General features: G+C 33.7%; 1 protein-coding gene across 10 annotated transcripts in view; it reads left to right on the forward strand.

The window, feature by feature from the left end:
* USP15 (ubiquitin specific peptidase 15) overlaps window positions 1-23978 on the forward strand; it is a 118016-nt gene that overhangs the window by 79742 nt on the left and 14296 nt on the right. For 6 of the 10 annotated variants that reach the window (XM_047865642.1, XM_047865643.1, XM_047865646.1 and 3 more), the window contains 3 exons: window positions 18021-18194; window positions 19637-19795; window positions 19875-20099. In XM_047865642.1, coding sequence (XP_047721598.1) covers window positions 18021-18194; window positions 19637-19795; window positions 19875-20099 — 558 coding nt within the window. Of the gene's footprint in view, window positions 1-127; window positions 228-11856; window positions 12003-17364; window positions 17755-18020; window positions 18195-19636; window positions 19796-19874; window positions 20100-23978 lie in introns of those variants that run through there. The other 4 variants (XM_047865648.1, XM_047865649.1, XR_007153812.1 and 1 more) reach the window with 4 other exon arrangements.

Genomic DNA, 23978 nt, shown 5'->3' on the forward strand with positions numbered 1-23978 from the left:
TTTCTAATGTCCTAAATCTTTGAGAGAATGTTTAGTTATAAAAGTTTGCATTATTGGAGGTAATTTTAATTAGCATCAGTTGAGTAGATTCAGGAGCACTCCAACCCTTGTCTTTTTCATTGTCAAGGCCTAGGAAGCTCATGATTGGCTTCCTGGAAGAAGCAACTCTTCAGATGGATTTGAAGCAGGGAAGTGATATGGTCTTTTCCACTGGAAGGCAGCATGGCGTAAGATGGTTGTTTTCAAACTCTTTACTTGGAAGTAATAGGGCTCCTTACTGTAGGAAGTCATTGAAAAAAAAATAATCGAGGGTCTGTTCTGTCATATAGTGTAAAATCAGTTGTGATTCCAAGCATTTTTAAAGTCAACTTTATTATTATTATTATTATTATTATTATTATTATTATCTGTTGGATTAGGAAAAAATCTATTCAATAAATTCAGAAGAATGTTAAATAGAAAGCTTAAAGTTTACTTTTCAAATAAACAGAATGAGTAATACACAGAAATAACATTTTTTTAAGAAACTAAAATCCTATAATACCGTGAAACAGTGGAAAAGATATTACTGAAGGTATTATTTTTGTGTTGTAGTACTTTATAGCTTTGCATATGATGAAGTATAATGCTGTTCTTCTCTCACCCTGAGACATTCTTTTTGCATTAATTTAATTGGAACACCAATTCTTAGAAGCCCGGTTTAACATGAAGCTAATTTTGTTTAGCCAAATTTATAGTTAAATAAATGAAATGGTTTTCATCAAAAAAAGAATCATTTAACCCCTGAGACATAAGAATTAAAAAAAAAACAGTTGAGGATCTTGAGGAAATGACTTCTTCTAATAAACAGAGAATATAGCTAAAAATTCAAATATTTCTTCGTAGGGAAGATTTTTAAAAAATGATAAATGGCATACAATATTATGTTAGTTTCATGTGTACTACATAATGATTTGATATTTTTATATGTTACAAAATAATCGTCTGTCACCATGCAAAGTTATTACAAAATTATTAACTGTATGCTGTACTTGACGTATCTAATCCAGGATATTAAAATCAGTTATTTGAGTTCCTCCCATATTATGTGCCAAAAATTACATGGCACTATCATCAAAAATATGTTGAATCATCTATCAAATGGCAGCTCACTTGGGTCTTCTTTCCATTTTGATGTAAAATGGAAATGACCTTACTTATATTAGAACCATTCACTTTCTCAACACAGATACCAATGTTTTTACTTTTCTCTTTGTTTGAGCTAGGGTAAGAGAGAAGTCACCCCTTCTTTCAGAAAGAGAAAGGGGGATGCACCCGGGTGGCTCAGTCAGTTAAGTGTCTGACTCTTGATTTCAGTTCAGGTCATGATGTCACGGTTCATGAGTTTGAGTTCCCGCTGTTAGCACAGAGTCTGCTTGGAATTCTCTCGCTCAGCCCCTCCCCTGTTTGCACGTTCTCTCTCTCTCTCAAAATAAATAAACTTAAAAAATAAATAAACTTGGAAAAAAAAAAGAAGGGGGTGGAAAAGGAAAACCTGATTTGTCAGGCATTTTATTTGGGGGAAGAATATATATAGCATAGTTCTGTAAGAATATAGTTTTCATGACTAGGGGAGAAATGGTATCTTTAAAAGAATGACTTGAGCCTGTGTAACTTGGCTCATAGTGATTTTTTTGTCATGAAAACACGCCTTCTTAAAATTAAAAAAAATTTTTTTTTTTAGTTTTTAATTTACATCCGAGTTAGCTAGCAACAATGATTTCAAGAGTAGATTCCTTAAGAAAAGATGCCTTTCTTAAAATCAGATACTGAAGCAATCAAACTTACTTGCTCTTCACATTTTCTGAATGAAAATACAAATTTCTCTAGGATTAATGCTTCAACTTCTGAATTAATATAGACTTAAATGTTTTATCTGCCCCTAATTCTATAATAGGAAATGACATTAAGTATAGATTGTGGAGAAATAGAGGGATGATTTCAAGGAGTTGTAAATAATTACACCTGATTCTAATACAGAATTGTTTCTACATTATTCTGGCTATAAAAAGATCAACACCAATTTACATATACTCACTAGGTAGGATTACTTACAGTGATCACACCTTATAGCAGTGGTTAATACAATCAGACTAAAATATCTTGTATTGATTTTTTTTTTTTTTAATTTTTAAGTAATCTCTATACCCAACATGGGGCTCAAACTCACAATCCCAGTTTCAAGGTCCACATGCTCCATGGAGTGAGCCAGCCAGGTGCCCTTCTTGTAATGATTTTAATAATTGTTGTAAGGATATTTATTTGTAGGGGCACCTGGGTGGCTCAGTCAGTTAAGCATCCGACTCTTGATTTTGGCTCAGGTCATGATCTCAGTTTGTGAAATCGAGCCCCTGTTCCAGGCTATGTCCTGACAGCACAGAGCCTACTTGGGAGTCTCTGTCTCATCTCTCTGATCCTAATCCGCTCATGTTCGTGCTCTCTTTCTCTCGAAATAAACAAACAAAAAAAAAGGTATTTATGGGGTGCCTGGGTGGCTCAGTTGAGCGTCTAACTCTTGATTTTGGCTCAGGTCGTGATCTCTCAGTTCATGAGTTTGAGACCCACGTCAGGCTTCATGCTGACAGCACGGAGCCTGCTTGAGATTCTCTCTCTCTTTCTCTCTCTGCCCCTCTCCTGCTCACTCACTCACTCTCTCAAAAATAAACATTTTTTTAAAAAGGATGTTTATTTGTAATCAAAGGAAAATGTAAGAAGTATCAATAGTATCAATCTATAATTTATAACAATAACTACAAATTTCCTCCCCTCTAAAAATAAAAACCGAAAAAAAAAAAAGTGGAAGTGGTTCCAGATTTACTTCTATCACCTAAAAATCAAACAGTTGATTTTCTTGATGGCAGAATGTTTTCTAAGATCTATTTCCTCCTTTATTAAATATACACTAACATTCAACACTTTATAGTTGGAAGATTCTAAAATGTGTCAGGCTTATAGTCTAAATTCTAAATTGCTATTATGGAATAGTGTCACTAGAAAATATAGGATATTGGACTGATAGAGCCTTAAGAAAAGGAAAGGCACACTAAATCCCCTCTAAATCCCTCTTAAGGGCTTGTTTTGTTATCTTTTGTCTATTTGTTTTAATGTATACATATAAACTCTGGTCAACTGAAGCTGTGCTATATTTATTACTAAAACCTCCCTAATCTTCTGGACTCTTTTTCTTTTTAATGTCCTTTATCTTAAAATCACCTTTCTATTTTAGTTTTTGCGTAGAAATAGTTTGTGATTATGCTTATTGCTCATGAACCACTTCATTAGTCACTTTACAAATAATTGCTTAGTTACATATTCCTTTAGTAGTGTATACATGTATGGAAACCAGTTGCTAAGTAATATCAATAAATTCTTAACAGTGATTTGTAAACTATGCTATACGGGGCAGGGAGAGGGTCAGTGAGTTGGCTACTGAAAACCATTACTTAATAATAATATTTGAAATAAATTACTCATTTCCCTAAACTCATATTAAAAATTAACAGCCCGGTAAAGAACCTGCAGCCTCTGAAAACAGTACCCTTCTTTGCAGAGTGCAGGTTTTTATATCATTGTCACTTTCTTAATTTCCTCTTCACAGAGGTCTGTCAGGGCATAAGGTATCCTTATTTCACTGATGAGAAAATTGAGGCAAGGAAAGTTTAAGTGATTTGTCTAGAACAAGTTAATAAGTGAGTTAAAACTCAGTTGTTATTCCAAACATTCTGAGATAATGTATCTGTCAAAATTATACTAATCAACTTGTAAGAAATGCATAAAAATACTTAATTGTGGTCAGATATACATAACATAAAATTTACTATTTTAATCATTTTTAATGTCCAGTTCAGTGGCCTTAAGTATACATATTGTACAGCCATTAAAAATGTTTTTTATCTAGGCCAAGTATATGGTCCCCTTAATACAAGATGGTCCCCCAAAAGTAGTATTACTTTTGTACAGATCAAAATAGTTTTGTAGGAGATTATATACACATTTACTCATTTGATAGAGTGTTCAAAACATTTTAAAAACTCCTTTTGGAATTGCTTTCCTTTTTCTTAATATCATTGATATTTCTCTTCTTTGATGATGAAGTTGATTTTCAAAAACCTGAAGTTTTTCAGAACATTATCTTCAGAATATTGTAGGTGATCAAGCTGGGTAATTCTTTTTAATCAAATATACTTATGAATTCATCCATTCATTTACTCAGCACATATTTATTGAGGGCCTACTAAGTTCCTTTCGTAGGCACTAATTATAACATTGTGAACAAAACTGTATTTGTTTCCATGGAGCATAGTCTAGTAGAGAAGATAAACATTAAATAAATCATGAATTCTGATAAGCAGCATGAAGAAGAAAAATGGGGTGCTCTGAGAAAATAACAAGGACTTGGAGAATACCTGCTTGATCTTGGGTGTCATACTGTCCATAAGTAACATTTGAGTTATGACCAAAGAACTCATGAATTAGGTGTGAATTAGGTGAGAGTTGAAGTTAGATGGAGAGCAATAACGTGTGCAAAGCCTCTAGGACAGGCAAGTTTGAGGAGCCAAAAGATGAGTAGTAACCTGTGGAATAATATTTGAACGGGAGTGGTATAAAATGAGTGAAGAAGTAGGCAAAGCCAGATCATGTAGGGGGAATTTGGATTTTAATGTATTATGAAAGCATTAAAGATTCTTAGGCTACCGTAATTTCATCTGATTTATTGCAGTTATCTCCTAGCTGATTTATCTGCTTACATTCTTCATCCTCATGACCTTTTCTCAAAAGAGCAGCCAAAGCTATCCTGTTCAAACCTAAAGCATTTCCATTACTCCTTGTCTGTAATACTAAATGCTTTCGTATTTCACTCAACCAAGGTGAAGTTCTTAAAACAGATACAAGGCGCTGTATGATATGGCTGCATGCTATCTTATTTCCTTTCACTTTCTTCCATGTTCCCTTTTCTCCATCCTTATTAGCCCTAGTCTTGTGATGCCAAGAATGTTCATGCCTCAGGATCTCTGAACTTAGAATTTCCTAGCCCTGGAATTTCTTCCTCCAGATACTTATACCCTTGTTCTCTCTCTTCCTTAGGTCTCTTATTATCAGTCAGAACCTTCACACTCACTTTATATGCAGTAGTAACCACCCCTCTCCACATTCCATACATCAGCTATGACCACCTCATATGCTCTCTACATATTTGGGTTTGTTGTCTGTCTGCCTTCGCCTACTTCACACACACACACACACACACACACACACACAGAGAGAGTTGCATGCTCACACACACACTCCATGAGCTCAGGGCCTTTGTTTTAGTCACTGCTATAGCCCCAAATATCTGTCTACCTCCACCTACCTCTCTCTCACATACATCCTCCATGAACACAGGGGCTTTCAGTCACTGCTGTACTTCTGTTACCTAGGACAATGTTTGATATGTAGAAGGAACTCGAGTTAATGAAAAGTGAAGAAAGTCACGTTTGTCTCTAGGTACTGGCTTGTGCATCATAATTATAGCCATTTAATGAAATTGGAGTGATGGGAGGAGAGGCACAGTAGCAGGAGCAAATTTCGGGTAGGGAGAAGAATATGAGTTAATTTTTTTAGGCATATTCAGTTTGTGACAACCATGAAACATCCCAAGTTAGATACATTATAGGCAGATGGATATTCTAACAAGGAATACAGACCAGAGGCTTAGGTTAGCAATGGAAATATGGCTGCTTATAGATGATATTTAATATCAGGTATAGTTGTATCTAAATGAGGGCATCTATGAAAAAGAGGTCCCAAGACTAAGCTTTAAAATGTAACATTTGAGTGGAGTAAAAACACTGCTGTTGCCAACAGGAGAAAAGAAGATTGTTTACAAGTAGTTTCTAGATTTTGTGTTGACTTTCATTATCCTAAAAATACGAGACCAGGTTATTTGCTAAGAATGAAAGAGTAAGATTGCTTGGCAGTATTGAAATCTCATTTGAGTCTGGAGATCAATTTAGAACGGTGTGGGTTTATTCACTTGAAATTTTCTCTATCAGTGTTTAGCTACATGGTGCGTACAGTAGATGACTGGGTTCATATAGTAAGTAACTGGGTTTATCTAGGGTTGGAGAGAGAAAGGGCAAAGGAATTAAGAGCAGCTAAACTAGTTGTCTTGTTTTTATCGGGGTAATTTATTTAGCTAATCCAACAAACATCCACTGAGTCTCTGGGTACCAAACAGTATTCTAACCATTAGTAATAGAATTGAAAAAGACTGCCTGTGCTCTTAGAAGTTCTTGGTGTTGTGAATGAAATAGACGTATAAATAAATAAGACACAGTATGTGATATGATAGAAAGCATGATCAGCCAAATGTTACAGAAGCAGAGAAAAATGAGCCCCTGGGAAATAAGTGAGGCTTCACCAAGGAGGTGACTTTTGAGTCAGGCCTTGATTTTATTTGATAAAGTACACTATTCATAATGACTTCTCTTTTATTCATCTGGTCATAAAAATAACACTGAATTACCAAAGGTACAAATACAACATTACAGCTCATGCTTGTTCCCATAATTTTCTATCACAAAAATCCCTACATTAGAAATCTATTTTACCATACCATGGGGTGCCTGAGTGACTCACTCAGTTAGCGTCTGACTTGAGCTTGGGTTAGGATCTCACAGTTCATGGGTTTGAGCCCCATGTTGGCCTCTGTGCTGACAGCTCAGAGCCTGGGGCCTGCTTCAGATTCTGTATCTCCCTCCCGCTCCCCTCCCTGCACCTCCCCTTCTCGCACTCTCTCAAAAATAAACATTAAAAAAATAAATGAAAACAAATCTATGTTACCATACAAAAAAGCTCATTGAGTATACACACATGAAACACATATTGGCACCCACTGTATGCTAGATATTAATGCTTTTTCATATGTGTGCCAGCTCTATTGAAAAGTACCTAAAGGGGCGCCTGGGTGGCGCAGTCAGTTAAGCGTCCGACTTCAGCCAGGTCACGATCTCGCGGTCCGGGAGTTCGAGCCCCACGTCGGGCTCTGGCTGATGGCTCAGAGCCTGGAGCCTGTTTCCGATTCTGTGTCTCCCTCTCTCTCTGCCCCTCCCCCGTTCATGCTCTGTCTCTCTCTGTCCCAAAAAATAAACGTTGAAAAAAAAAAAAATTTAAAAAAAAAAAAAAAGTACCTAAAATGTTTTGAGCAATGACAGTATCAAGAAAACATACAGCCTTCTAAAGTGATTATATCAAAGATGATGTTCATTTGAACTTGAAGGGTTTACCAGAAAATCACTGCTTTATAACCATGTCGTGTATAATTAAAAATTGAAAGTCTATCTCTGGCTTTCATTTAGAGAGATGTTGCTTTGAAAATAAACTGAATCACTGACACACATGCACTAATCTATATACACACGTATATTTATTATGTATATATGAATATAAATATATATTTATATATGTAAATATATATATATTTATATATGTAAATATATATATATATATATATATATATATATATATTTATATATGTAAATATATATATATATATATATATATATATATATATATATATATATATATATATATATAGTTGTTGTTACAGATTTGGTATGTAATTGAAGTATTATGAATGATTCTTCGGTAATTGCCCAGGACCTAATTATTATATACTTTGACAAGAAAAAGTTTTCAATAACTTTTGAAAAGAAATTATAAATTTTTAACCAAAATGTTACTAATTGTTTATAGGGAAATTCTTAATAGTAAGCTAGAACATTTTAAGATTCCTCTTATTCTCATTGTACCATACCTGAAGTGTCTGTGTCATCATGATTATACCACCATCTTCCTGGGACCTCTGCTATCTTCCCGAAACTTGTTCCATTAATCATCATATCTTTGTTATGTACCTTTTACCTCACATTTTCACTGTGTTCCTTTCAGCATATATATATATATCGTCAAGTCTTTTTTTTTTTTCTTCTTCTAAGTGAGGAGTGAAGAGGACTCTTAACCTTGAAAACTGAAAATAATGGTTTGTACTTTCTTCCTACTTTCTCATCTTCCATTCAGTAGTCCTCTGCAGCATAGCATAGTAGTTACAAGCATAGGTTTTGGAACCTGACTGCTTGGATTCAAAACCTAGTTCTGCCACTTGGTTGTGTGATCTTGAATAAGAAACTTTTTAGTTTCTTCATCTGTTAAATGAAGATAAATTGTTTAACAAGTGCTTGGTACCTGGTAAACAATATGCAGTTATCAACTAGTGTTATGTCATCACTGTGACCATCATACCACCCCCAAAAAATTGCTTTTGATAAAGTCATTCTTGACCTTCTGTTTGCAGGGTTGTTTGTAGCCTCTTTATCTTTGAGATGTCACTCTTTACCTTTGAAATGTTGACATCCACTTTAACTGACAAATCTCAAATCTGTCTCTACTATAATTCTCCCTCCTGAGTTTCCTTCCAGTATATAACAATGAGATGGACATTTCTGCCTAGATAATATTACACTTAAACTAACCTTGGCTACTAAGACCAAACACTCTCCCAAGAAACCTGATCCTTTTATCTCATACTCCCTTAGTTGCAACTGTCCACCCACTAACCCAAGTCAAAAACTTGAGACTCTCCCCAGATCCTGTTCATTTCACTACCTCTTAGTGTCACTTCCATCCATCTTCTCTTCTACTGTCAGTACAATATTTGAGTACTTGAGCATCTTTTATGTGACCTGTTGAAATATATCTCTAACTCCTATCTTTATTCCTTCATTTATCCTCTTCCTCTCCATTTAGTGCATTGCTTCCAGAGTCGTTGTTTTAAAATGCAAATATAATTATTTATCTCTTTGCTTAAAACTTGCTTCTCATCACCTAAAGGATAAAACCCAAATGGGGCTTTTCCTACCTCTTAAGCCAAAACTAAAGGTTCTTGGAATTTGTTATGTATCGAACTTGTTTGTGTATACTCCTTCCTTTTCCCTCGTTGCCTTTCCCACATCTCTATCTCTCCCCCCTTTCCTCTCTTTCTTCTGGATAAATACCTATTACACAGTGAGAGTCATGAAAGTAGAGACTGTCTTTGGTTTTCTTTTATATCCCCAATGTTTAGCATAATGCCAGATAATGATTAGAACAGTATTTCTCAGAGTCTGTCTATGGATGAGACAGCATGGTTGACAAATAAGCATAGAAATTAAGTATAAATGGTCTAAAACTTTTCTAGCAACTTGGTCAGGGTATTTTATATCTATTAAATCTCATAATAGAAGATGAGGCTTTGTTTTTTTGTATGTCGTTTTTTATTTCATTTTTCTAGTGGTTCATTTTTACTGTACTTTATAAAAGTCTCAGTCTATGATGATTTGGAAATTGTTAAGAAATTAGTTCTTTCACATAAACAGAGAAATACTGCATTAGAAAACTTACCAGAAATGTTTAGAACTTCACCTGGACCAGATTAATGATCTTTCTGGAGCTGTCTAACTCCAAAAGAGCACATTAATTTTAAAAAGAATAATAGCACATAATATATATATTTACTTCTTGCAACCAAGTAAGTCAGAAACCCAGCTATGTATAAAGTTCAAGAAATAATACAGCGTTAGGTTCCACCAGTGTAACCAGTCTGATGGCACTTTCATCGGACTGCTATGTTAACCCCAGCCTGGCAGAACAACCCCCAGTCCCACGCAGCTAGTTCCATGAATGCACAGTGAATGATAGGAAAAAATCCTTTTGGAACATTATTTTTATATTATTAGAAACTCTTCAAATAATAATCTTCTGTTCCTAATAAATATCTGTTGAGTGATTATTTAGATAAATTTAAAGTTCTTTTGGATTATGAAAATAATCAGAAACCCTTCATAGTTCATGCTATTACATGGTCCTTAAACTTCTTTTTCAACTCAGCTGAAGTATTTATTGTCAGTTTGGGGTCTAGTGTAATGAAATAATGAAGAGAAGTACATGACTTGGTGAATTCCCTTAAAGAATGTAAAAATTCAGTTAAACTTCGTGAAAAATTTCTGCTATCCTTTCATGTATGCCTTCACAGGGAAACTAAAAGATCAGTGAATCAGAAATTTGTGATACTTATTTTTTCAAAAATGTTTCTATACTGAATATTATGTGCAAGGCACTGAACCACACACAAAATTATGAAGAACCATTGCTTTTTCTAAAGTCCTTCATCTTGCTTGCCTAAAATAGTGGCATTCATTTCATTGTGAGCCAGTTTTGAATTATTAACAGTGTAGAGCAGATAATAATACTAAATATTACAATTGAATTCATATGCTTTAGTTCTTTAAAATAAATGCAATTTATACTAAAGTTTATTAATATTATTAGAACCATTTGATTTTAGCTTGCTTCCTATAAATAATATTAAACATAAAATCACTCATTAAATAGCCTCTTACCAAAAAAAAATGTTTTTTCTAGACAATTGATGCTATAGCTGAGTAGTTTGAAAACCTCAGTAAAATACATTCTGCCTGAAACTTGCAGTATTGTTGTTGGTGTAATCATCTCAGAAGCTTTCAAATTTACTTATATTAAAAATAGATCTTCCCTCTAGTTTCTGCTGATAGCTTTTAGTATGAAAATTAATGGTCTCTACATAATCATGGCTTTTTTAACATTGAAATCTCTAGTTATAAGCTTTACTCACTGCCAATAACGGGGTAGACCTTTTCACAAACGTAGAATTCTCCTTCCTCAATTTTATAGATTAGAGAAAAAAATAACACTATTTCTTTGTTAGCCCACAAAATGTTCCCCATTAGTTCTCCTATTTCCCAGAGCTTTCATAATAATTCTTTATTGAATTTAAGTATTGTATGAAGAAGAAATTTCATAGAATTTGAAAGAAAGGGTGACAGCAGGAACTTAAATGAAATGAAATTTAATTTATGTCTTAAGCATAGTGACCAGGTTAATAACATACATTACATTGTTAGAACATTATCTTTGTCCAATTCAAAAATGCAGCCTTTGAAACTATTTTATGTAAAGTTCCAATATTTTAAGTTGAGTGTATGTCAGTTCTCTCTTCTCTGACTAGTTGGGAGAGGGAAAACCAGAAGTTTTGGTTTTTTGGGGTTTTTTTAAATAAATAAATTTATTCTCACTTATATTTTACTTACCTGAATTTACTTTTTAAAGAAAGCTTGGAGGGAGATTGGAAATGAAAAGCAAAATAGAATGATTGTATATGCTTTCCCAAAATATGTGGAGAAGCTTCAGAATTGATCTCTCAAATGTAACGAGATTGGCCTTTCCTAAGGGAAAAAGTAACGAAGAATAAAATATCAGGTGTCTTAAAAATACCTCATTTTTAAAATTTACTTGATGAAGGGGCAGGCTTATATTTATACTTCTTCATTGTAAAAATCTACATCATACTTTCCTTTCTCATCCACTGTTTCATTACAGAACTAGAGCCAATATCCCAGTATTTAGAGAAATGCTTCAGAATTCGGACCTTTTTAGAATGCCTATACTGTTGTCATGACAAAGTGAAAAACGATAGCATGGCAAATCTGAAAATTCTTTATCCATCTAATATTAAAATCCAGGAAAAAAATATTGGATTATTCTAAGGTCACTTCAGGTGTAATTTTTTAAATTATAAGAAAAGAAAATGGTTTCCTTATTTTAGATTGGGTTTTTATTTTTAGTATTGGTTAGTTTGAAGGTATAGCTACTTTTTTTTTAAAGGGTGTGAGTGGCATTACATTTTGATCAGTTACAGAATGAGTTACACAACTCAGAGCTTTAGGTAATCAAAAATTAAGTTTGTTTTCTTTCCTGTTCTAGTTACCGGTTTACTAAAATAGTGAGCATACATGATCACTTGAAAATTGGGCTTCTGGAGCACCTGAACAGAAAGGGAGTGGTTCATATTCAGCATTACAAAAGACAACTTTCTCTTTTTGAAGGGGATTACTTTGGCTATTTTCCAGGTACTGGGGAAATTCCAGATTCATTACAAGTTATTGGGATGGCTATTAATTATTCATTTCCTAAAATATGTTGATTACAGACTTGAGATTTGGTTATATAGTAGAACTTTATTTCACTTCATCAATTAAAAAATGATATAGAAATTTATAGTGAAATACAAAATTGAGACTCTTATGAGTCATTAATTTTTTCCAGAGAACTCTAGAAACATCAGTCCTATTGATCAGAACATACTTAACGGAAGAACTTTTTGAAAATAATGTAAGAGCAATAGGATTTGTGCATGTGTGTATAAGGAAAACTTATGTACAGAGCATTGTAGCCTTTCCAGCTAATTAAATAATGAAAGAAAATCATAACCTCACATAATGTTCCAATTTTAGATGTATGGAAATTTGTAACCAGAGAGTTTTTCATAGAGAATTATTACTTTATAAAATAGTTGAATGGCATATGCATTCTTTTTAAAAATAGTTCTTCATGGTGGCAGTGGTTAAAGTTCTATATACATTGAACCATATGGCAGAATGTCCACTGATTGAGACATTCGATTATTTAGAAGAACTCTCTTCAGAATTTTTATACCTCATTCTAGGTTGAAGATTTAGTGAGGAGTCTTGATAAAAATATACTTCCAAATACTTTTCCTTCACATGTCTTTGACTTATATGGATTTATCCTGATAGCTTGGGGCATTCACAGTAGCTGTTTTTCTTCATTAGAAAAGCCTGCCTAGGCATTACTGGGACTTTTGTTTTTGAACTTACAGAACTTTTAGATAGGTTATAGTTATATACCAGGGTGTAATTCAGGTCTCTTTAGTCTAGTGTTTTCCCACCGTTCTCAGTTTCTGTAAGGACAGCTTCCAGTCTTTCCGTCATACAAGTTTTCATTCATTCAACACACCTTTATTAAGGTGTGTGTCAGGCATTGTGCTGTAGACCCTGAGGTACAAAGGTGAAATAGACATGGAGGCTGCTTTCAAAATAAGCGCAGTGTAAGTGAGTTCAAGGTATAGAGTTTGCTCAGAAGAAGTAATATTAGTTCTTCCTTGAGGTGCTGAGCAAAATAAAATGTTGTAAGAGATACTGACATGAGTGTTAAAGAATAGGAATTTCTTACAGGGGAAGAACATTCTAAGAAAGAGAGGAATAAGTACATGGCTAAGGTTCAATCTTAATACATTAAACTAAGGACTAATATGTCTTAAGACTCCTAATTCAAATTCACATTCAAGAATACTCTTATTACTTGGGGTTTCTATTTTAAATGCATATGTAAGGTATGCACATGTATATGTAAGCACAGGTAGAGAACCACAGAGCCACTTTCAGGAACAGATACTTAGTAGTCATGTCTGCTCACAAAATGACTGGCTTGCACATACCCAGGCATTCTCATTCCTCATGGATAAACCAATTTTTCATACTAGCTTATGTCCTGACCTTCCAGTTAACCAACTGGTTGTTTTATCACAAAGACTAATTTAAATTAATGAATGCCAAAACTCTTTAACATCTACTAAATGTGAAATTTAGTTTTTTAACTAAAGCAATTTTGCTTGTTCACTACTGTAAGTTTTTACTTACTCCTTTTTACATTAAGAATTGAGACTACTGGTACAGAATCCTTCTCTTCATTCTGTTTATTGCTTTATTTTTAACATAGTATTTGATAAAATTCTACCAATTGTAAGAACCACTGTAGGCACCATTCTGATATAAGTAAAATGTGGCTTAAGATCTGTGTTTTATTATGAGTCACATCACCTCTTACTTGAACTTCAGTTTTTTTGGTGGTGAGTTGTAAGAGGTAGCTCTCCTTGAAATACTGAAGTGTTGGTATCTGTCAATGTCAGGTAGTTGAAATCTGAATTAACAAAGGTGAAGCTCAAAATGGCATATGACAGGTAGAACATCACAAAACTCATAAGTAGCCATAAAATAACATACTAATACTATTTATGTAATCCCTTTTGTTTTTACAATAGATTTATTTATATCTGTATTCTCAGGTTTTGCTAGAAGAAACCGTTTATGTTAGGAAAGGATGAGTTTTGTTCTGTTCTGCAGTTCAAGAATCATTGAGAGTGAGAAATATATCCACATAGGTGCATAAAACGTGTGATTTCAGGTCCATATTATGTCACTCAATAAAGTATCTTACAGGTTAAAAGGAGAAATTCCCTTTGTCTGTATATGTCTTAAGAAAGGAATTGTTTTGGGACAGTCCCAATCAGATGGAAAAGTGATATTTGTTATAGCAGAGGAATCTTTGAGAGAGATGCTTCAGAACTATGGTTATTGTTGTTTTTATTATTGAACTAACCAAAATCTTTATTCTTTAAAACATTGTATTTAATGGCAACTAGTCCAAATGTCCAGTTTTCTTGTATTTGTCAAAGATGTTCATTCTTCTAAGATAGCCCCATGTTAAAAGATAGAATGAATTGTATAAATTATAACTCAAACTGCAGTATGACCAATATTAAGAAACTACCTTCTTCTGCCACGGTGATGGCATTGAATACTGACAACACTTGAGGCATGGAAATACTTTAGTTGTTTGACCTGTATTCTAATTATACCTTGAAATTTATACCAAAAATTAAAAGAGAACTTTTAGTATTTTAGGTGGTCTTTATACTAGTCCAAGAATATAATGATTCCCAGAATAATAATTTCAAGGTGAGGGAGAAAAGTATTCTATTTTACAATATGAGAAAGAAAAGTCTGACATCAGTTTCAGTTTTTAAACTACTATGATATGTGCATTAGTAGAACACTTAAACTGTCTATTGAATTTCTGTATTTATATATGTTTGTATAAATTTTTAGAAAATGTAGCTTGTGAGTTTCTTAACACAGTATGTTCTGGTGTATATCTGAAACTAATGTAACATTGTGTGTCAATTATACTTAAATTTTTTTTAAATTATGTTTAACAAATAGAATGTTTTTTTTTAATTTAAACATAAGGGTTACCTCAAAATATATTGGTTATGATATCTTGATAAGTAATACAAGCACTTATTAAAACTGTGTTTTGTTTTTAGTTTGTTAATGTTCAATTATAGTCATCTTCAAAATGGCTTGTGTCACTTTGAAAATAATCATTGGTCTCTGTATCAAGGACTAAAGAAAATCCAAGCAGAGACCCACTACAAAGTAGATAGTGAATTGAATGAAAGTTAAAAGGATGGGAAAGTTTTTTGGTGTTTGCTTGTTTGTATGTTTCAGTTTATTTATTTTACATAATCTCTACTGTGGGGCTCAGGCTCACAACCCTGAGATCAAGAGTCACACAAGCATGGGCAAGTTTTTAATAGGTGCTTGCTGTCCTTCTTTTGGTTTATATAATTTAAACCATGTGATTTAAACTATTAAATCAGGTGGAAGTGCTTGATGAAGTTTTTGAGATTATCCATTACCAGCTAATATATTTTTGCCTCCCTAAGTAATAATTCATTCAAGAAAAATTTGCTCTGTGCCAAACATTGGAGGAAAAGATTTAAAAAGCCAAAAGGATAAAAACATTTGTATATATAGGCAAAAACATGTTTTATTAAACGTGTGTTTATTGTACACATACTGAGTGCTGGAGATATACATATAATTGATATTATGGTTCCTGCTCTCATGAAGGTCACAGTCCATTTGGCAAGACAGATAAACTAAAAATTAAAGTTATAGTATATTAGAAAATAAGTGGTGTAGTACAAGTGAGCATTATGCAATATGGAAACATAACAAAGGAAACATTAGAAGGAAATCTAGGAATACTTCCCAGACAGGATACCTGAATCTTGATGGTTTAGTAGAAGTTAATAGAACAAAGAAGGTATATTTCACATAGATGGATTGATGTTGCAAATTTAAGAGTGAGAGAATACATGGAGGTTAAGGAACCTCAAGTAATTAAATGAGGCTAGGATAGAGTCACATAAAGGTATTAGCAAGATAAGAGGCCACATAGGTGGGCAAAAGACAGACTCTTCTCAAAAATTGAGATTTCAATCTGAAATTGCTATTATTTTTAGCATGAAAGTGATATAAATTTTAGAAAAATCACTCCGGATGCTACTGGAAAGCTACAAATTTTAAATTATATTTGGAAGTTCTTTGCAAGATAAGGATACATAGAATTAAGTGAAAACAAAGTTCAAAAATTATTCACATCTGTACAACTTGGTTCTTAGTTTGGTAAAACCATAAATTAGGTTCTTTGTATAATTGTGTTACATTAGTAGAATATCATATTCTTAGTATAACCCTGAACTGATCAAATACAAGGATTTGAAAACTAACTGATAGTTGTTGGAAATGCTGTCTGACCTCCCCTTTGCCTCATTGACTATATAGTGTTCATCCTGTTTGTATTAAATCAGATGATACTACTAAGTGGTGGCATTTAGTGTAGCCATGGTGTATTCTGGGTTGCCTGACCCTACCTCTAGTGCTGGCTTTATAGTTAAAAGAACATATAATGCAAAAGGAAAAGAGAATGAATCTCAAAAGCTGTGTAAGATTTTGAGAGGTTGACATGTAAAAGGAGTTCAGAAGTTGGAAAGTATCCTTTCCTGAATCACCTCCTACACTGTGATCTACCTTTATCTTCCTCTTGCTCACATAAAATTTGATATCTGCTGAAAATGGCTTGTAAATGACACTAAGGTCTATATAGTCCACTCTAAACATTTTTATTTGCTTTCATTGCCTAAGAATTAATTATATAATAACATTCCATGATATTATAAACAATTTCCCTTTTGCCTTATTATAGGTACTAGACTACCAATTTGAGGAGTATTATTTTTATTACATTGAAAATACCAAAATAGATGTTATGGTTACTTAAGTAAACCTAAATTAATTCATAATTGAAACCACAAAACAGAACATCATAATTTATTTCAAAAAATCAAATATGCTTAATTTTGAAGTTTTAGTCAAACAGTACATGGTATATAGACATAGTTTATGGCATGCCAGTTATTGGCATGAACCCAGCAGGTTGAACTTTTCATAGCTACCAAGACTGTTTAATCCCAGACTATTAACCTAACTGAGTGGTAAGCAAGCTGTGTAAAACTTTGACTCCCAAGACAAATGTCTTCCTGCAGTAAAAAAAAAAAAAAAAAAAAGAAAAGTATATGTCAGTCATTACATATTCTATTTAATGACTCTAGACATCTAATTCATAAAGTAATATTGGGTTCTTAATAAAGAATAATAACATTGGGTTCAAATTATATGGTATTATCAACTTAAAATTATTCTATCTTGAGGTAAAGTGTTACGGAAAAACTGTACTTCTGGCATCTATTTTATTTTAACTCCTAAATTATTTCATTCTGAATAGAAAGGAGATGGAGAATTAACTAATTCATAGTTTTAATCTTGCCAAAAAGGAAGATTGAATTGTCATGATACTGAAGAACTGGAGGAAGTAGGAACACACTTAGCCAGAGTTCACATAACAAAAGTTAAGTTTCCTCAGGCTCAGCGAATCTGTACTGTCCCTTCTAAAATTGGTTGACCAAATGGAAAATGTAAAGGCTGCTCTTTCATAAGGAATTGACAATGGAAGCAATAAATACCTCTTTAAAGTTAATTTCTTGCTTGCACTCTATCTCAGTTTTTACCTACTCAGGCTAATTTGCAGGTGCCTGGGATGAGTAGACAAACCATAATTTCTACCAATCAAGTAAAAGAAGGAAAGAAAACTCTGAGCTTCTCTCCCAGTTAACAGGTAGTTTGCTGTGGTTAAAATTAATGCAGATTTTACAGCAACAAATAATAGCATTTTCATTTATTATAAGTAATTGATTTGAAATTTGGGAAATGAATAGTTGAGTGCATCATTTGAGTGTTCATTTGACCAGTTATTTATTAGTTCATGAGGCCATCATTTAAATTTTTCTCTATATATTATGGCAAGTCCGTTTGTTTCTCTCTTCATTTTACATGTTTAACCTGTGGTTACTTTTACTTGAAAATGTGTTTTATTCTTTGCAGTGTTTGAGCAACACTCCTCCACTTACTGAATATTTCCTCAATGATAAGTATCAAGAAGAACTCAATTTTGACAATCCCTTAGGAATGAGAGGTGAAATAGCTAAATCTTACGCTGAATTGATCAAACAAATGTGGTCTGGAAAATTTAGCTATGTCACGCCAAGAGCCTTTAAGGTTAGTATGGTTAATACATTTTCGTTAGGGCTATATGACCCCCAGAACAAAAATGTGTTCTTTGGGGGAAGCCCTGAAAAATCATAGCTGTTACATTGGCTTATGGCCCTCCATAGGGACCTAGCACAAATAGAAAGATACACAGTATATCAGTGCTGTTCAATTTTCTGGGTGGGAGGTGTGGTGGACGATTACTTTAAAATGTCTAAAAAATCTCTGGGAGATGGGGAGGGATATATTGAAATAAAGATTGGAAAACACTGTTATGGTACAAAATGACAAGAAAGAGACAGCAGAGCATAGGCCGGTTGCTTTATAATAAGTACATATATGAGAAACCTACATAAATTTATTTATACAAATGTAAAGGCTAAATTTGGGCATGTCATTGAAGTCTAAGCACTCAGGTTATTTTGAGAGTCCTTGTAAATTTGAAAAATTATTAAAATGAAACTAGTCTATATAACCAGCGCTAAATATGAATTACTTTCAATATAATCCTTACACTTTTAAGTTCATTCTTTTTTGTAAAATGGTTTCTTACAACCAATAAAACTGTAATTTGTCATTCAAATAAGAATGAAATTTAGTTTTATATAGTTAAAAGAGTTTTCCTATTTATTTACAGGTGAGATCTATGGGAAATTTTAAACTTAAAAGAGAATAAGAAGCTCTCAGCTTTCAGCCATTTTTTAATATACACAAATGACGCTCATATAGGACATCTGCTAAGCAATATTTTATTAACTGTATACTAGTTCCTAAAACATAAAAACAACAAATCAAAATACTCCTGTATTTATCTTAACTTTCTAAGCTTTGAACAAGCTAGTTTAGACAACCTATTTCTCATTCCTTACCCAGGATTCTAGTTAGTTTCATTTTGCCAGCTATTCTCTTTTAAAATTATGTGTAAACAGGCTCTTGATATCTGACTTTTCCTTTCACATTTCTTTTTCAGTCTTATAAAAAAATAGTACTGCAAAGACTAGGAAAGTTATATATGAACACAAACATTCCTTTTATCTCTGGAATTTACTCTCTTTTTTATACACAGAAACTAAAGGAGAGCGTTGTAATTTTTTCTAGTGACCCGGAAATATTATTGAATTTTAATAAGTTTGAGTATTTCCAAATCCTTTGTACAAAACTCTACCATATTTTCTCCTTGTTATTTCCTCAGGTCAACATTTCTACATTAGAGATTAGTTATAATTTTAAAAATGTTTTTAGATATGTCATTATCTGTATGAACTTATGTGTCTGTAGTTACCATATCTGCAAATGACTGCCAAAGTGCCACAAGTTGTTTTGAGGGTTACAAATAGATTGTAACAGAGTCAGTGAATTCACAAATATAAAATCCATAAATAATGAGAATCATATTTGTTTTAATCAATTTTGTTCCCGTAACTGATTTTGTATTTTTGCTTTTCTTGCAGACGCAAGTAGGACGTTTTGCACCTCAGTTCTCTGGATACCAGCAGCAGGACTGTCAAGAGCTATTAGCTTTCCTATTAGATGGACTGCATGAGGATTTGAATCGAATTAGGAAAAAACCATATATACAGTTAAAAGATGCTGATGGAAGGCCAGATAAGGTAAATTTAATAATATCATTGTCACCATTGTTACAATAATGTGATATTTCTGTGTAATATGTGTCTGTTTTTCTTACAGATAGTTGCTGAAGAAGCCTGGGAAAACCATTTAAAAAGAAATGATTCTATCATAGTAGATATATTTCACGGCCTTTTCAAATCAACTTTAGTTTGTCCTGAATGTGCTAAGATTTCAGTAACATTTGATCCTTTTTGTTACTTGACACTTCCATTGCCCATGAAAAAAGAACGTACTTTGGAAGTTTATTTGGTTAGAATGGATCCACTTACCAAACCTATGCAGGTAGGTCATAATTATTTTCTTTGCCTTTGTTGCTTTTATTAAAACTTAGTGTCGAGGGGCGCCTATGTGGCTCAGTTGGTCTAGTGTCTGACTCTTGATTTCAGTTCAGGTCATGATCCCAGGGTCGTGGGATCAAGCCCCATGTCAGACTCCACACTAAGCTTGGAGCCTGATTAAGACTCTGTCTCTTTCTATCCTGCCCCTCTTCCACACTCGCATGCACTCTGTCTCTCTCTCTAAAATTAAAAAAACAAAACAGGGGCGCCTGGGTGGCGCAGTCGGTTAAGCGTCCGACTTCAGCCAGGTCACGATCTCGCGGTCCGGGAGTTCGAGCCCCGCGTCGGGCTCTGGGCTGATGGCTCAGAGCCTGGAGCCTGTTTCCGATTCTGTGTCTCCCTCTCTCTCTGCCCCTCCCCCATTCATGTTCTGTCTCTCTCTGTCCCAAAAATAAATAAACGTTGAAAAAAAAAATTTTTTTTTTTAAATAAAATAAAATAAAAAAACAAAACAAAAACTTAAGTGTTGAGACCTTGTGTCTCAAGCACAATTCAATAATTAAGTTTATATATGTAAGAGATTTTATAAGATTTTATAAAGAGATTTCCAAAATACTTTGGAAATTAATACACCTTTTTAGAATCGTGAAAGGCTGAGGGATGTGTAAAGTATCATTATTTGTAAAAATAAAATTCTCAAAGGCTTTTTCTTATAATAGAAAAAATGAGAGGTTCAATTTTGCAATGTTATGATAAATATTTTTCCTATTTTCCAACTTTAATGTTAATTATAATTTTTTTCTAGTGTCTTTTGAAAATAAAACTAATAGTACACATTTTGATTCATGTTATGATAATGGTATATTTAAATACCTGTAATTTTTAGGCATCTTAACAACTTGGAGGAGAAATAGAAATTTAGTTGGGCTGGGATGCCTGGGTGACTCAGTCGGGTAAGCTTCCAACTCTTGATTTTGGCTCAAGTCATGATCGCACAGTCATGCGATTGAGCACCACATCGGGCCCCATACTGGACATGGAGCCTGCTTAAGATTCTCTCTCTCGCCCTTCCACTTTCACCCCTCTCCTCCTCTCTCTCAAAAAAAAATAAATAAATTTAAAAATTTTAAAAAAGGGGGGGCACCTGGCTGGCTCAGTTGGTTAAGCATCCAACTTCAGCTCAGGTCCTGATGTCACCGTTCACGAGTTCAGGCCCTGCATTGGGCTCTGTGCTGATAGCATGGAGCCTGGAACCTGCTTTGAGTTCTGTGTCTCTCTCTCTTTTTCTGCCCCTCCCCCACTCATGCTCTCTCTCAAAAATAAGTAAACATTAAAAAAAAAATTAAAGAAATTTAGTTCAGCGATAAATACTTGCTTCAATAATGTTCTAATCTTCTAACAGTTTGGAGTATCAAACACTGGTTATTCAATTCAAGAGCCCTGAAAAAGGCCTTAATATCAGTTGTCAGTCTGATTCCATTGCATAGTATTATAGGATTATTTTTAAAATTTGTGAAGCAAAGCACTATATTTCCTCCCTTTATTAATCCTTTTCTGACACATGACCCACCCTAACAAAAGTAGTTCCTTCCTCTTCTACCTTCAGTTCCCCTAAAATTCTCTTCCCGCACTTAACCAAATTTCCCTATAACTTTGGTTTACTTAATCATTTCTCTGCTAGACCATGAGTTCTACTGCAGAAATGCATTCCTAATGGAGAAATATTCAAAAATTCTATTCATTCAAATATGTGTTGGACGCCTAGTGAGAGTGTAAAGCTCTGTTTGGCAAACGGTTCTGGAGGCTAGAAGTCTTACGATCAAGAGTGCCAGCATGGTTGGTTTCTAGTGCAGACTCTGTCTTGTCCTCACTGTGTTTACATAGAGAGACCACATGTATGCACATAATCTGTAAGGGCACCCACCTTTTTGATCTCATCTAAACTTTCTAAAAGCCCCATCTCCAAAGGCTATTACATTGGTGGTCAGGCTTCAACATATAAATTTTAAGGGAACATAATTCAGCTAATAACAATGTCATGAAATCGATATGAAACCTTTGCTTTTAACGCATTTACTATCTTACCGTTAATTTTGTCAAGTGTTTGGTTTTACTGTCAGCAAGGGCATGAAGTGTTCATCATAAAAGTACAGTCCTTTCATTCAAAGTAATTAAAGTGTGGTGGAGACTAGTCATGTATTCAGTTGTAGAAATTCCCCCTATTTCTTTTGCTGCTGCTTTTATGTTTCCTTCCTGAAGTCAATGAGCCTGATGCCCTCGCGTCAATATTTCATTCAGTAGTACTAAGAATATTAAGGAGGGCCAGTAAAGACCCGCTTTTATTTTTGACCGGAGGAGATGTGTTCACATTTCTAAAATCACATCCTTTAATAAGTATAGAATTAACATTCTTTTCAATGGAGGGAAACATGGCAATGCTAAACTACACCCTTACCTCTCTAGTTTGTAAGTTTACAAGTATATGCCAAAGAGTATAGTGGAATGAGAGAGCAGCATAAAACAATAAGTAAAAATTGATCACAACAAAAGAATATACTCTGTTTCTCCACAGTACATTTGTTAAAGACTGTATTCTCCCATGCCAATAATATAATCTATATTACGTAGAGACAGATTGTATTCAAATTACACATTTAGCCCAGAGGCATGTATTGAATATTCTCCCATGATTTGGATTTTAAATTATTTTTCCAGCAATATTAATTTCATTAGTATACCTCTTTTCTCACTTGATTTTTTTTCTCACCAAAAGTACAGATTTGTAGAGGTTGGAGTCATGGTCAGCACAGAAGAATTGGGAGGTTTTTTTCCAGTTGGAGGCTGTAACAACTCAAATACAAAATGATAGCCTCATTAACAATGTGCTTTAACCAGCTGGAGAGGAAAGGGAAATTAGCTGAGTTAACCTATTTGATGAGTTTTCCCATCACTGAAGTTGATTTAGGTCATAGAAGTTTATTAGTAATTGTATTGAACATGTATTACGTATTGGAACTTAAGATTCTGCAAAGTGCTAGAAATACAAAAGTGTTCCTGTTTCTTGTTCCCAAGAAGTTTGTCATGCAGTGTGAAAAGTGCTATAATAAGGTATTTTAGGAGTATATAGAAGGAGTGACATACCCAAACTGGTAATAATGCCGGTGTTGAATCCTTAAGGATGATTAGGATTTAAACAAGTGAAAGCTGAAAATAAAGGTATTGTAGACCAAGAGATTGGCATATACAAAGAGCTAAAGGCAAAAGAGGACATGTCCCACTTCTGGAAATTATAAGTAGATAATATGGTAAGTGCTCACAAAGAATTTTGACACCATGATAGGAAGTTGGACTTCATCTTAAAAGCTAGGGCACCCATCGAAGGTTACTAAACAGATTTGTATTAGAGAAAGAAGATTCAAGCTAGTACAAAGACTGGATTGGAAAAGCTTAGGTCAGATGTACTAAGACCATGTAAGAGGTTTTTGCAGTGATCAGATGACAAATGAAAAGCGCTTGAACTCTTAATATTAGTGTCAGGATGGCAGTTTGAAGAACCGGTTGAGTATAAGGAACAAAAATGTTTACAAGTATACAAAGATGATGCCAAGCTTACTGGGTTGTAAAACTGAGGAAATAGTGGTGTTATTTATTTTAATGGGATATATAGGAAGAAAGATTTAGGAAGAAACCTGTTTTAATATTGGATATGTTGACCTAATAATGACTTAAATCATGTGTAGTCCTGGACATGCTGAAATGCATGAAAAAAATTTAGGTAGTTTTCATTAGGTGTTGAGTTTATGTATCTAGACTAGAGAAGAGATGTCTGTTCTTGAGATAGAAATTGGGTAGTGAGGTCTATGAAAATGATAGTGAATATCTT

The sequence above is a fragment of the Prionailurus viverrinus genome, chromosome B4, assembly GCF_022837055.1.
Source record: "Prionailurus viverrinus isolate Anna chromosome B4, UM_Priviv_1.0, whole genome shotgun sequence".
In the NCBI taxonomy this organism is placed as follows: domain Eukaryota; kingdom Metazoa; phylum Chordata; class Mammalia; order Carnivora; family Felidae; genus Prionailurus; species Prionailurus viverrinus.